The sequence below is a fragment of the Electrona antarctica genome (genome assembly GCF_951216825.1).
Source record: "Electrona antarctica genome assembly, chromosome: 19".
NCBI lineage: Eukaryota > Metazoa > Chordata > Actinopteri > Myctophiformes > Myctophidae > Electrona > Electrona antarctica.
Genome location: NC_136800.1, coordinates 636,682 through 650,594, shown reverse-complemented (window position 1 = coordinate 650,594; position 13,913 = coordinate 636,682). Strand labels below are relative to the sequence as shown.

Genomic DNA, 13,913 nt, shown 5'->3' with positions numbered 1-13,913 from the left:
TGCGAATATAAAGATATTCTCACGAGTGTAATTTAATTTACAGGCTGGGTATTTTGCACAGCAAGGGAAAAGATTACTGGCTGCAACCTATTCGGTCCAGTGTTGATTTCGTCGACTAAAACCAAGACAAAAGATGTTCGTCGACTACCTTCTTTTACTGACGAAAACTAAATGGAAACTAAATGAAAACTAAGCTACAATGACTAAAACTAAATATACTGACAATTTCGTCAACAAATAAAAACTAGACTAAAATGTTAGGAAGGGACTAGTGGACAAGAGATCCAGTAGAAGTCATTTTAGACTTGGTTGCATGGGTGCAGTTGGGGAGGGGCAGCACACCTAAACCTAACCTTAACCCATGTCTAACCAATGACTAGTCTAAACTAAGTATGCACCCCGGTTGCATGCTGAAAATAGCCGATCTACAAGCTCACAACGCGTCACAGCGTGACACGTTGTGAGCTTGTAGCGTAGATCGGCTATTATATGTGTCAAATCTGTCATTGCGACGGCATCAAGGCCCGCCAACATACATTTTAGTCGACCAAATCAACTGTAGATTTAGTCCACTAACATCTTATGATATTTAGTCGACTAAAACTAGACTAACACTCTTCCAGGTGACTAAAACTAAATGAAAACTATTCAAGAGACTAAAACTAAAATCTAAATTTGCTGTAAAAAAAACACTGCTTGAGTCAGATTGTAATTTGTCTTTCTATTATCAATGAACGGACCTATTCTAAACCCCGTTGTGTCCCAACAGTTTTATCGTGTGACTTACCAAGATAATACAAGCGGTGAGAGTGGGTGCCCTGCTTTTCCTTCTTCTTCACAAACTGGAAGTCGTGCGGCGCCTTGTTGGCGATCATGCCCGAGTACTTCCGGCTGGAGTGGATGATGTCGCGAATGCCGTCCCACGAGTGCTTCTCCACGTAGAACTGGGTGGGCACGTCCTCCATCTCGACCACCTCCGTGCTGTCCGAAAGGCCGTCCACAGCCGTCATGCTCACTGTCACACAGCTGGAGGAGGGAGAGAAGGAAGTGTTCCTTTAACAACCCATTGAGACGCCAGACCAGATTCTACAAATGTCTTCTATAAATCATTTTCTGAAAAAACCCATGTTCCTAGCAGTGGTTCTCAAATTATTTCATGTCGAGTGCACTAAAAGGTATATGTGAAAATATGTTGTTCCAGTGGACCCCCCCCCAGAAGCAAACAAATGAGTTCAAACCGTTTGCTGTGAAAGAACAATATAATCATTCAAATAATCTGATTTGCATATGTTTTCACAAATTATTTAGGCCTGAGGCCGATTCTAAAAACGCCTCTAAATCCTGACCTAAGTTTTCTGAAAAACTTCAAATATTTATATTAAATGCACTATGAGCTTGTAGATCTGCTATTTTTAAATAGCTAAAGCATAACATAATGCTTAAAAAACCAAAAAGGGTTCCTCCCGCCCCAAAATGGGTTAAAAGCTAAGGTGACACAGGTGTGTTAGGCCTGATTTACACTGGCAGCCAAATCTAGCCTGAATCTAGCCTGAATCAGATCTGTGTCACTTCAAGATAGAAATCCGATTTGCTTAAATAAGTCTAAATGCAGACAGGTCACATGGATTCCGATTTTTTCAAAATGTGACTTGAGTCACATCCAGAGGTGGTTTCAAATCCGATTTAAATCCGATCTGAGGAGATCTGTCTCAGTCTGAATGCAACGACCACATGAAGTGACCTGAGTCACATATCAAACTGTCCAAACGTCACGCGCAGCGCGACCCGAGCGCTACTAACGTGACGTCATTTTTATTTAAGTAAACAAACAAGAGAGAGAGAAAAACAACCAAACGAGAGCAAAAGAAAACAAGCGAGAGGACAGAAAAGAGAGGAAAACAATATTGAAACACACGTTTGTTTTATAGGAATAATGTCACTTCATTATGTCAGCACTACAGCGGAGCGGACAGATGGTGAAATCTGTACCAAAGTCCTGACGTCACTCGCTCATCCCTTGGTCCAGGGTCGAAAAAGTTTAATTTTAAATCGTCTCATAAGCAGTCAGTCACTCATATTTGATAGTCTCTTTCTAGCGAAAATGTTAATAATTCGGCGGCAGTAACATTAGAATTTTCTCTCAGTCAGTTGATTCTTTATATCCATTTGAGTCAAACCGCTGTGATAATTTGTTTATTTTTGGAACACAGTTCTTATTTAACGCGATATGAAGAAGTTATTGGAATTCCGAGGGGGGTGGGGGGTGCGGTTAAATGCAAACCGGGTAGGATGTGAAATGACAATGCGCTCCTCGATCCTGTCACTTGGGGAGGAGACACACTGGAGGATGCCTCCGTTACTCCGTACAATATTCTAAACTTCTCTAAATGTACAGAAACAAGGCCGTTTATGAGGATATATGAGAACGGCTACACGCGGTCCTATCTGCAATGTCAGATAGTTGTTGGTTAAAATAGAAAGGAGAGCTCGTAGTCCCAATGCCAAAAATACTTTTTAATGTATTGTATAATGACTCTTGTCGTCAGAGGTAAATAAAATCATGCAAAGGACATACAATGAGTGCTGGCATTTTCTTCACCTCAACTTATATCTCGAGCCTTGAACCTAGAAGGATTTTGTTTTAACCTGGAGTGCTGCGTGTTGTCTGCTACGGCAGTACTTGTTTCTCAATGTATTAAATAATACATACATACAATACAATAATAATTTTTTATAATAAAAAAATATTTTTGGCATCGGGACTACGAGCCTTTCTATTTTAAATTGTTTTCTCCCGTGGTCAGCACCTCCCTACTATGTGCGCTCCTAACTGTTTTGTTAGATTGTTGTTGGTTACCACGGTAACCAAAGCAGATATGTCGATGCAGGGCGGCTTTGCGTTGAGTTGTTAAAATCAGTCTGAATGCACAGATCGGATCTGGGCACTTGCAAACGGTAGTGTGAATGACCGGGATCGGATCCTACTTGAAGTGACTGCAGTGTAAAGCCGGCCTTAGTAACAAAAGGCTACAAAAAAGGTGTTTGAGAGAACAATAGAGACAACACCGTTTCATACTCTACCTGTTCCAAATACCTTCTGTATTATCACTAAGCTTGACCTTCTTAACTCTATGCATTCACTGGTCAAACACCAGCCTCACCAGCTTCTGCAACCTACAAGTAAAAAATAAAACAAAAATCATGAATTAGAACTGTAGACATCAAGACATAGAGTTCTCTACAATTCTTCTGGGTCTATATTAAGAATTGTCAAAACTGTTCTGTGGATGCAGAATCTGTAGTTGCAGTGATGTAAATAGGTTTTCAATGTAATGAGTCCCGGGATGCAGGGATGGTCTTTTAGATGAGTCCCAGGGACATTTTTTGAGTCCCACTTCAACGACGTTAGGAGTCATATTTTGCCATTTTTACAAATTGCCATTTATAATGTGGTTATACTGTATTCATGTAGAAAACAGAAGAAATGATTATTATAACTAAAGCTAGCAAAATAAACTAGAATAAAAAACAGTATAGTAGTAGTGCATCCCGTGGATGCAGAAGTCGTTGTTTTATTGCGTCCCTTAACTATAAACTGTGTTTTGGGATGCAAAATGCACCCTATTTTAATCTCTGAGTTGGTTGCTCAAACAGAATATATACACAAATGAGGCAATACCAAACGACTCGCCCCTTTACCAACTCGCCACCGAGCGTACAGCCGGCGGAACTGCACGGCCTGGTATTCCTAAAGTAACCTAAGTAAATTATGCTTAACCCATTTAGACCCGAGTTAAAAACATTCACTTTGACAGAATATATATTCAAAGATTTGCGCCACATTTTTACGATTTTTCAAAAATAGCAGACCTACAAGCTCGTAGCGCGCCACTCTGTGGCGCTATGAGCTTGTAGATCTGCTATTTTTCAATAGCTAAATTATAACATAATGTTTAAAACACCAAGGTTAGGAATAACCTAACCTTATTCCTAACCTTAACCTCAATAAAACTATGCCTAAACCTAACCCCTATACCTAAACTTAACCCCAGTAAAACTATGCCTAAACCTAAATGTATTCCTTATTCTCAGTTAAAGCGCAAATAACATGCATTTTAAAACGGCTTTTAATATTTAATATCATATTGTCTATGTCCCTCAAAGTTATTTCTAATGGTTTGAGCCTCAATCACCACTCTGATATAACCAGTCCTTGTTATTTCTTTCTGGACTTTGAAAGCAGTTTTGGCTGCAGTACCACAATGTCCTGAGGTGGTGGGAGTGCTGATATGCAAATTATTTAATATTTGAGTCATTATAATACTGATGCTAGATAAAACCAGGCTTGTTTCCATTCCATGCCAGCTTGGAAAATCAATAATGGTGGACATTGTAAACAAAGTGGAAATGCAGATTTGGAACTGAAGACGAAGAAGAGGAGGAATTATTCAAAGTAGGGTGACATTGATGACATCACGATGAGGCCAAAATCAGTTGAGCTGTTCCTTAGAGCAATTTCCATTAAAGCACCCATATGATATGAAAGCCTGATTGTTCAAAATTGGTTATTTGTGGGGATAGAAAACACATATGGGAGCCCCAAAAACACAAAAGAAATTGAAAAAGTTGAATTTGATGTTATAGGTCCTTCAGTTAAACAAAATAAAGAATATAAGAACCGTCGGACCGAGCAGTCGGCGTGAGGTCGACGGAAAAAAAGGGGCGAGATGGTTTAGGGGCGACCGTACCCGTTACCAAATGAGGCAGTATGACAGATTTTTACTCGAGTAAAAAGGAGCCAAAATGCACATGACCTGTCGATGCAATGGAAACCCAGTCTGGCTCATTGAACAACAGGGATTCACAGTTTGTTATATATACCTGCCCACAGCTACAACTAGGAAACAAGACATGTTGCATGTCACATGAGGGTCTGTTGATTAATAATTAGGTCGGATAAAGAGCTGAAGAAACAGCCACCCCCGTCTTAGGACAGTGCTATTCATTAAAATAGATTCCATTCTATCTATTTATTCCTCACTAAAGATGAGCAGTTCCAAAGTCCAAAGGCTACTTCCTTTGAGTCAAACTTCATAGAACACAGTTCATGGAGAAGAGTTACTAAAAGAAAATACTTAAAATTTCTTGTCAGTTCACAACTGAGGCCAGGTGGAAGATGACAATCAAAAGAAGTCAATCTTCATAACAAAACAAAACATGACGATGTTGGCGTAAAATGGTGCATTTACATGGCGTACATTGAGCACTATGTATTACACCCTTGGCTTCGAGTCTGGACACAAGCTGTTGTGAGGCCTAAGTTCAAACATATATTTTTTTAGCAATGAATAGGACAAAAAATACATTGAATTAAACTGCCAAAAGAAAATGTCCCAGGTGCTCAAAAAGTGTCAGGAGAAATGATACAAAATGATCGAATAAGACATTCTGATTACACACTCGTAAATACGATTTGCTTTTAAATCCCGGGTGAAGGTGACATTGAAGGCATGGGAAACATTTATTTGCCGTTTTTCTATCCTGAAATACAGGAATAGGAAAAGCCAACTTTGAAGTTACAGTACTCATCACAAATCTAAGATAGAAATGAAAGCAGAACAAATACCTATGTTGACTAGTCTACACCCAACAAAAGCAGTGCTGTGTGTGCATACAGTATGTTGTTACTACGAGAGTATGGTAAACATTAGCTCCTTTCGGAACCCTACGTTAAAGTTTCTGACATTTTGATGACTTTATGTAGGGTTCCTTCTCACCGGATTCAAGCGACATGGGATGCCATCTGATTTCCCCTGACTTAGCCCTGTGCTGCGGTGTGGGTGTCACGCTGACATATTCCAAACGAAGCATATGAACGCTATAGGAGACAACGAACCATCTGACCCCCCCCGCGAACGGCTCAGAAGCCGTTAAGTATTTTTAATGTTTGTACGACCGTTTTGCCAGCTCTGAAATTCTCTCTTCGGTCCCTCCTTGTTGACATCTCGGTTGGCTAGCTGCGCCTACGAGGCGCGTAGGGAGGCGCTGCTAGCCAACCGAGATGCCGAGAGGCGGTACAATGGGATGTCAACAAGAGAGAATTTCAGAGCTGCCAAAACGGTCGTACAAACATTAAAAATACTTAACGGCTTCTGAGCCGTTCGCGGGGGGGGTCAGATGGTTCGTTGTCTCCTATAGCGTTCATATGCTTCGTTTGGAATATGTCAGCGTGACACCCACACCGCAGCACAGGGCTAAGTCAGGGGAAATCAGATGGCATCCCATGTCGCTTGAGGCCGGTGAGACCGGACCCTACGTGGTAGGTCCAAAGGAGCTCAACCCGGGGGGTCCGGAGACGGGCTAGGTAAACATGTATTGTAAGCCTGTGTGGTGTTGTGGTGCCGTAGAACCAGAAACATATTTATATAGGAAACACTGAGCTTGTGTACGTAAATAAAACATTGTGACTGTACAGGATAACAGTGCTGCAGAGTGATAATCAGCATCACACACCAAGGCCATGCAAATAATGCCATAAATATATATATCAAAGCACCAGCCCACTAAAGAAATGTGTGAATTTAAGAATGGTGAATTTAAACCAGAGGAATTGTATCTTCATAATTAATGAACAGGACGTATCACAATTCACAACAGATTTCCTAGATTCTTAACTGAACGCCCATTTCGTGTCTGGTTCGTTGTTGTTGTTTTTTTGTCTGTGTTGAAATCTACATAACAGAAGCTTGGATTTATACAGACAGGCCACCATGATCCGTTTTTAGTAAAGTACATGTATGACAGAATTGATATCCAACCTTATAAAAGAAAACAGCAAATATGGGTGGGGGAGCAAGTGGTAAATGGCTGGTAGCGTTAATATTAAGTCGGCTAGCTCCACAACAAATCTTTGTTCTCGGATTGCACCTTTAGCCTGTCACAAAAACAACCGGCACAACACACTATACATTATTTGGATTCAAACGATACCGATAACACTAACCTCTTTCAAAATAACTGTGTGAGATGTTACGTTTACCCAAAAACAATGTTCCTTATACGAGACATAGTGACATGACAGCTTTCATCTGTCATTTCGTTGCTTTCAACGCTAACGTTAGCCTAGCAGGCAGGCTAACACTTGGTAGTTTCCTTATAAAACCTTGACATTACAGTCAGCGTCCCTGGGAAGAAAAAAAAAAGCTGAAGTGGGGAGAATACTTACCAAACTGGCCACTGTTTCTTTTAACAACAGCCCTACGGTTTTACTAGCTTGGTATCAATACAATTCTGCAAATCGTTAAAGGTTGTGTCCATGGCCCAGAGTGGACCAGATACTAAATGTTAGCTTTGCTTTCTGAAAGCGGAGGAACTAGGGAGGAACCTTAACCCGGTGGATGATGCATCGGCACTTTTTTAGGGCCGCACTCACTGCCGTTTAGAACAGGCGTTGGCGAGACTCAAAGCTGCGCAACATGCGCAACTTGTCGTAGCCAAATTGACAGGCTGGGGCACTTTTAGTACATACATGCATACTGTCAAAACAATCTGTGCAGCATCACAGGACATGATCATTGCTGTTGTGTGTGTATCAGTTAAAACACAATTCTAACTCCCAAATAATTAAAAAAGCTCGGAAATTCCTCAAAGAACATTAAATTAGCACCTAGTTGGTCATTTGACTAAATCCATTGATTAAACTCATATTTTATTACACCATATGCAGAGGACAAAATATTCAATGCAATATTCATAAATGCCAATTTACCCACCACATACTTTGCAATAACTGGCCAATTTTGAAACATCCTTATTTAATTCAGTTCAGGGATGTGCTACATATAAGACGACAACAGAAACAAGTCCTCGGGACTTTGTTTTATCCTTTTAGCCCAAGTGTTTCTGTACCTCCTTGCCGTTTTATGTTTTACCAATACCGAATTCAGAAAGCAACCAAACCATACAGAGATGCAGTCAAAGCACATTTGTGTACACCATTTAATTTGTCAAGTAAAACACACAAATCAGGACAGTGTTGTGGTGATGGACCAATATTTTTTATTTATTTATACAACAAATAATAGCCATTTCCTCTACTTCAGAGGGATGAATCTGGAAGAATGTGTGGCTCCGATACCGGGGCGACCGTGCTTGACTGGCTTGTAGGTGATGGAGAACTCCCCCAGGTAGTGACCGCACATCTCAGGCTGCAGAGAGAGGAGACAAAACAATCAATGTCAGGAGGGACCAATTTGATACACCAAAGCTTCAACACTGAAGCAAGTCTAGCCCATTTTGGGCGGGAACCCCTTTGTGTTTTAAGCATTATGTTATACTTTAGCTATTGAAAAATAGCAGACCTACAAGTTCATAGCGCGGCACCGAGTGCCATGCTACGAGCTTGTAGGTCTGCTATTTTAGAAAAATCATGAAAATGTGCCTCAAATCTTTGAATATATATTCTTTCAGAGCTAACGTTTTCAACTCAAATCTTTGCTTCTGGGGGGGGGGGGGGGGGGGGGGGGGGGGGTCCCTGGAACATGTTTTCAGATGGGGGTCGGCGGCCAATTACATAGACTTTTTGGGGTCCTTGACATGAAATATTGAGAACCACTGATATAGGAACATGAGGTTTTTCAGGGGAAAAAAAAAAAGACTTTCTAAATTTCGACGTCAGGCCTAAATGGGCTAGTTTACTACAGTCACCCAGTGTTGGGCAGACGTTCAAGCTGCGGAATGAATGTAAAAGGCACCAACGCATCAAACCGGTTTGATGTTCAGTGTATTTCGCGTTGGTTATCTGCACCCATAACTGTAGAACTGTGTGCATTCTGGCACATGTAGCCGTAGGCACCGTCATAAGGCTCTAGAAGCAGGAGAACTCTGATTTATCCATCAATATTGTATTTGCTACAGAGACAGACTACACTGCAGTTAATCATCAGTAATGCTTCCTTGAAGCGACAGTTCATCCTACGATTGTTACGTTTCCTTTTGTGGAAAAAAATATATATATTCAAATCCACAAAACCAACTCTGTATGGGTGTATATAGTAAGTCAACAATGGGCATTAGTGTGTTGATAACTTGGAATAGCAGTCCTACAAATAAAAGCCTTTAACAGTGGTGACAAACAATTTAAAGTAAAGACAAAATGTAACCACTACCTAAGAGCATGGTATTGTGCAGGCATGTGCAATCACTGAAAGGACCACTTGGTCAATTTTTAACATGAACGATACCATCCATGTGAAAGTCTGACCAATGCATCCTATGCATTGCGTCTTTCTTGAGAGCTCACCCTCGGAGGCTCTGGATTAGACTGGAATAATTCTTCCAGGGAGCCTCTGTGAAGCGAAATGCTCGCAGCATTAGGGCCGCAATGATTCTGTTATTTCAATCTGCAACGTAGCCCTTTAATTACATTGCACACCAGATGTTCATACGTCTCAAAGTAGATGTTGATAAATCAAAACAAGTCATTGTCAGGGAGTCACTGTGGACTGTCAGGAGAGCACAAACTCTTGATGGATGACAGACAGCTGCACAAGGCTGAGAACAGCGGCTCCCATTTGAAGTTTAAGCATACCAATTGACACCCAATATAAGATTTGTCCTGAAAAGGGTCTAAAACAGTATTTCTCAAACCCTTTTCATGACAAGGCCCATTATTTATTCTGCATTTGAGTCACATGAGATTTAGCCTCGTCACAAGACTTAGAATATGTTGTCGTTAAGATTTTGTCCACAATTCCATGCTGTAGCGATGTGGTACCATGAGAGTTAACAGGCACACATTGATCAAAACAACACTCCAATTCTCTAATGCAGATGTTTAACAAGAATTTAACTCTTGAGTGTAAAATGAAACCAAATGGTGCATTTGATTTCATGTTACACACTCAATAGTTAATTCTAGTAAGGGTCCATTTGGTTACCAACTCGCCGTTATTTAGCTGGGGGGGGGGGGGGGGGGGGGGGGCGCGCCTGGAACCCCATCTAGGACCTATCTAGTATAAATGATCGAGTGACATGAACATTTGTTCACAGAAAACACACCATCAGATTTCTTTTTTTGCCGTTTGATTAACCCATTTTGGGCAGTTGTTTTAAGCATTAAGTTATATTTAGCTATTGAAAAATAGCAGAACTACAAGCTTGTAGCACGCCACAGAGTGGCGCGCTACGAGCTTGTAGGTCTGCTATTTTTTGGAAAATCGTGAGAATGTGGCGCAAATCTTTGAATTCTTTCAGTGACTGTTCTTAACTAAAATCTTTGCTTCTGGGTGGGGTCCCTGGAACTACATATTTTCAGATGGGGGTCCGTGGCCAAATACAGATAATTCTGGAGGTCCTTGATGTGAAAAAGGCTGAGCACCACTGACATAGAAACATTTGTAGAATCGTCCTCAGGTCTAAATGGGTTAAATATTGTCCACCATAAATGCATAACCCCCCCCTCTTCAAGTCTAGCCAATACCACCAAGGCTTCCAAGTCGAAGTGTCTCACCTTGATTTCAACCTGGTTGAAGGTCTTTCCATTGTACACGCCGACCATGGAGCCGACCATCTCAGGCAGGATGATCATGTCCCTCAGGTGGGTCTTGACAACCTCGGGCTTCTCCATGGGGGGAGCCTCTTTCTTGGCCTTGCGCAGGCGCTTCAGGAGAGACTGCTGCTTACGGCGCAGGCCGCGGTTCAGCCTCCTCCTCTGGCGGGCGCAGTAGAGCTGCATCAGCTGCTCACTGGAGGGGGGGGAAGATGGGCAAATAGGATTGATTGACGGACATTTGTATTCACAGTTGACACGTAGAATGGGTACATTTCAAACAAAAGCACGAGTCAATACAAAAGCTGCTACGAGGACAAAGCCATGAAAAGCTCTAAGACTTGTTTACATCAGCGTCCTCCATTTTTCAATTCAATTCAATGTAAAGATGTACAAATATAGACTTGTATGAAAAACAGGAACTCATGTAGTTTAAGTAAAACAGTGTTAACATGTACAGTATGGGAAAAACTTTACTTTTTTTTTTTACAGCTCTTTGAGCGGTTTTGAAGGAGTCTAGGGATTCACATTTCTTAGTGGCCGTTAGTAGGGCGTTCCGCATTTTAGTGGCATAGGAGCCACATGAATTTAATTCCTCGTTTGAGCCGAATCTGGGTTGCACGTGGTGTGTTGAGAACTGCCTCCGGTGTTGTGATTGTGGACATCGTTGACATTAACCCATTCAGGACCGGAACCCCTTTGCGTTTTAACTTTTAAGCATAATTTTAAACTTTAGCTGTTGAAAAATAGCAGATCTACAAGCTCATAGCACGGCACCGTGCTACGAGCTTGTAGGTCTGCTATTTTTTTTTAATTGGGAAAATGTGGCGCAAATCTTTGAATTATTTCCCAGTGGATGCTTTTAACTCAAATCTTTGCTTCTGGGGTGGGGGGTTCCTGGAACAACATGGGGTCCATGGCCAATTTACATATAATTCTGGGGGTCCTTGACATGAAAAAGGTTGAGCGGCGCCACCGACACAGAAACACAGGATTTTCAGAAAACGTTTAGGATTTAGGAAGACATTTGTAAAATGGTCCTTTGGTCTAAACGGGTTAAGGAAGTATTTAGACAGGTACATGGCTATCTTGGTGGCATAGTGCAGTTGAAACAGTCAGTGTGTCACGGTCCACACCACCAATTCATCTACTCATCACCAGAAGTACACATTCAGAGAATATATGCATCTTCTTGGGGGAGTGGCACAGATTCACTTACTAGGACATGTCCAGAAGCTGGTCCAGGTCCACACCCCTGTAGGTGAACTTCCTGAAGGTACGCTTCTTCTTGATCTCAGTATCAGCCTGTGTGGAGATCACATCCAACATTTGTGATTACTTTAACAGTTTGCAAATTGTACAGAGGTAGCCTACGTTTTGCAATGATTGTTGAAAAGGATAGCAGACTATGCCCTAGGGGGCTCCGTTTCCATTGTGGTCCTGACTGTGTATTCAATTCATGAACAGCATCATCTTTAACCACGGGATTCATGATGCTACGTTACAAATGGAAATGTGACAATTCTACAACGACAACCAAGAAGGTATTCACCCACGTAGAGGCCCTCCGCTATGGTGGAAATGTATAATATTAAGCCATTTTAAAGAACTCGGTGCGGCTACACGACACGGTTAGCTTAGCGACCCCGGCTGCCATCGGCTAAAACACAAACAATAATGGGGATTTAGCTGCCATTCTGCGCTATAATACCGCAATCGATCGTTCGCAGAGGTGTGGGGCAACTGGACGTAATACATAAGAAGCATGTGAGAATCGTTTATGGCTAAGATGAAGATGGATTACATTATTGGATTTACGAAGGCTTGGAAACATACCATCTTGCCTGAAATTCCGGGGGAAAGAGAGCTACATGAAATCTCGTCCGGCCTAATATCGCGTGAATACTTCAATCTTCCGGTTTAGCAGCACGAGCCTTTCCGGTCCTGTGAGTCTTTTTTGAACCAGCAGGTGGTGCTATTGTACCATAATATAGAATAGTGCTTCAAAGAGATGTGAAAATAGATTCACAGATCGTTGTAGAATATCATGGAAAAGTTCATAATATATTTGCTTCCGTAATTTAATTCAAAAAGTGAAATGTTCATATATTCTCTATTCATTGCGTATACAGTGATTTCAAGCCTTTTTGTATTATTATTATTATTATTATTATTTTTACAGCTCATCATGAAAATCAAAAATCCATATCTCAAAATATTAGAATATTACATGGGTATTGGGTAAGACCACACAAAATAAAAGAAAAAAAGTCTACTAGTGTACAACAAATATTCTCTGTGAACAGGTCAGGCGAGTTGACTGGTTTAATAGCACAGTATGTATGGACAGTACACTTGATTGAAGTATTTATTAACAGTTTGCAGAATGGGTACATTTCATATGAAAGCACAACTCAATACAAAGACTGTTACTGATAAAGCATTACACTTGTTTACAACAGGGTCCACCTTTTCAATTCATCAGAACATTTAGAGACATACAAATATATATACATGAAATCATGTAAGGAGGTAAAAAGGGAAAAACACAATTTAGGCTACTAGTTTTGGCACTGTGGACAGGTGTCAGATCCTGCTGGAAAATTGTCAACATATGGAAGCAAAGTGCTCTAAAATAACCTGATAGATGGCTGTTTTTGATTGATTGATTGATTGAATACTTTATTAACAGTTTTCAGAAAAAGCACAGGAAAGTACAGTTATTGAACTGTACAAGGTCTGTTATGAAGAGGACTTAGTTAAAACTTCCATTGGGGTCCTTCATATTCAATTCATCAGAACAGAAATGACATACAAAACCTCATATAAACGGTTAGAAATCTAAATAAATAATATGTACAGTAAAGGGGGGGGGGGGGGGGGGGGACTTTGACTTTTTACTGGGGCCAGTTTTGAATTGCAGACTCAAAGTCAAAGTTGTACAATTTGTCACACACGTTTCCGCAGTGAAATTTGTTCTCCGCATTTGACCCATCTCTTGGAGCGGTGAGCCGCAGCCAGGGAGCGGTGGTGAGCTGCAGCTGTGCCGCGCTTGGGAATCATTTGATTAGGAGATCCAACCAATTGATGCCGAGTGCCAAGCAGGGAGGCATCGGGTCCCATTTTTACAGTCGTTGGTATGACCCGGCCGGGGATCGAACCCCCGACCTCCCAGTTTCAGGGCGGACACTCTAACCACAAAGCCACAGCCTGCACCCTTAAGTGCTCTTTGAGAGCAGTTTTGAAGGAGAGTAGGGATTCACATTCCTTTACTTGGTTTATTTTACTTTACTTTATTGGTAGGGCGTTCCACATTTTCATGGCATAGGCGCAGAATGAATTTAACACCTTGTTTGAGCCTAAT

General features: G+C 41.2%; 2 protein-coding genes across 5 annotated transcripts in view; both read right to left on the bottom strand.

Annotated features, from left to right (window-relative positions):
• Positions 1-7,384, bottom strand: part of LOC306943317 (dipeptidyl peptidase 9-like) — a 59,257-nt gene extending 51,873 nt beyond the window's left edge. Inside the window, exons 1-3 of one of the 4 annotated variants that reach the window (XM_079529563.1) lie at positions 7,226-7,384; positions 3,082-3,174; positions 788-1,026 (exon numbers count right to left, since the gene is read on the bottom strand). In XM_079529563.1, coding sequence (XP_079385689.1) covers positions 788-1,026; positions 3,082-3,137 — 295 coding nt within the window. In that variant the 5' untranslated portion in view covers positions 3,138-3,174; positions 7,226-7,384. The remainder of the gene's footprint in view (positions 1-787; positions 1,027-3,081; positions 3,175-7,225) is intronic. The other 3 variants (XM_079529564.1, XM_079529565.1, XM_079529566.1) reach the window with 3 other exon arrangements.
• A 651-nt stretch (positions 7,385-8,035) lies between these two features.
• On the bottom strand, positions 8,036-12,454 carry LOC306943425 (small ribosomal subunit protein uS19). Its single transcript, XM_079529738.1, has 4 exons — positions 12,386-12,454; positions 11,769-11,854; positions 10,511-10,745; positions 8,036-8,207 (listed from the first exon to the last, which is right to left on the bottom strand). The coding sequence occupies exons 1-4, from the start codon at positions 12,386-12,388 to the stop codon at positions 8,094-8,096; spliced, it is 438 nt and encodes a 145-aa protein (XP_079385864.1). The 5' UTR covers positions 12,389-12,454; the 3' UTR covers positions 8,036-8,093.
• Between the last annotated feature and the right edge of the window lie 1,459 nt (positions 12,455-13,913).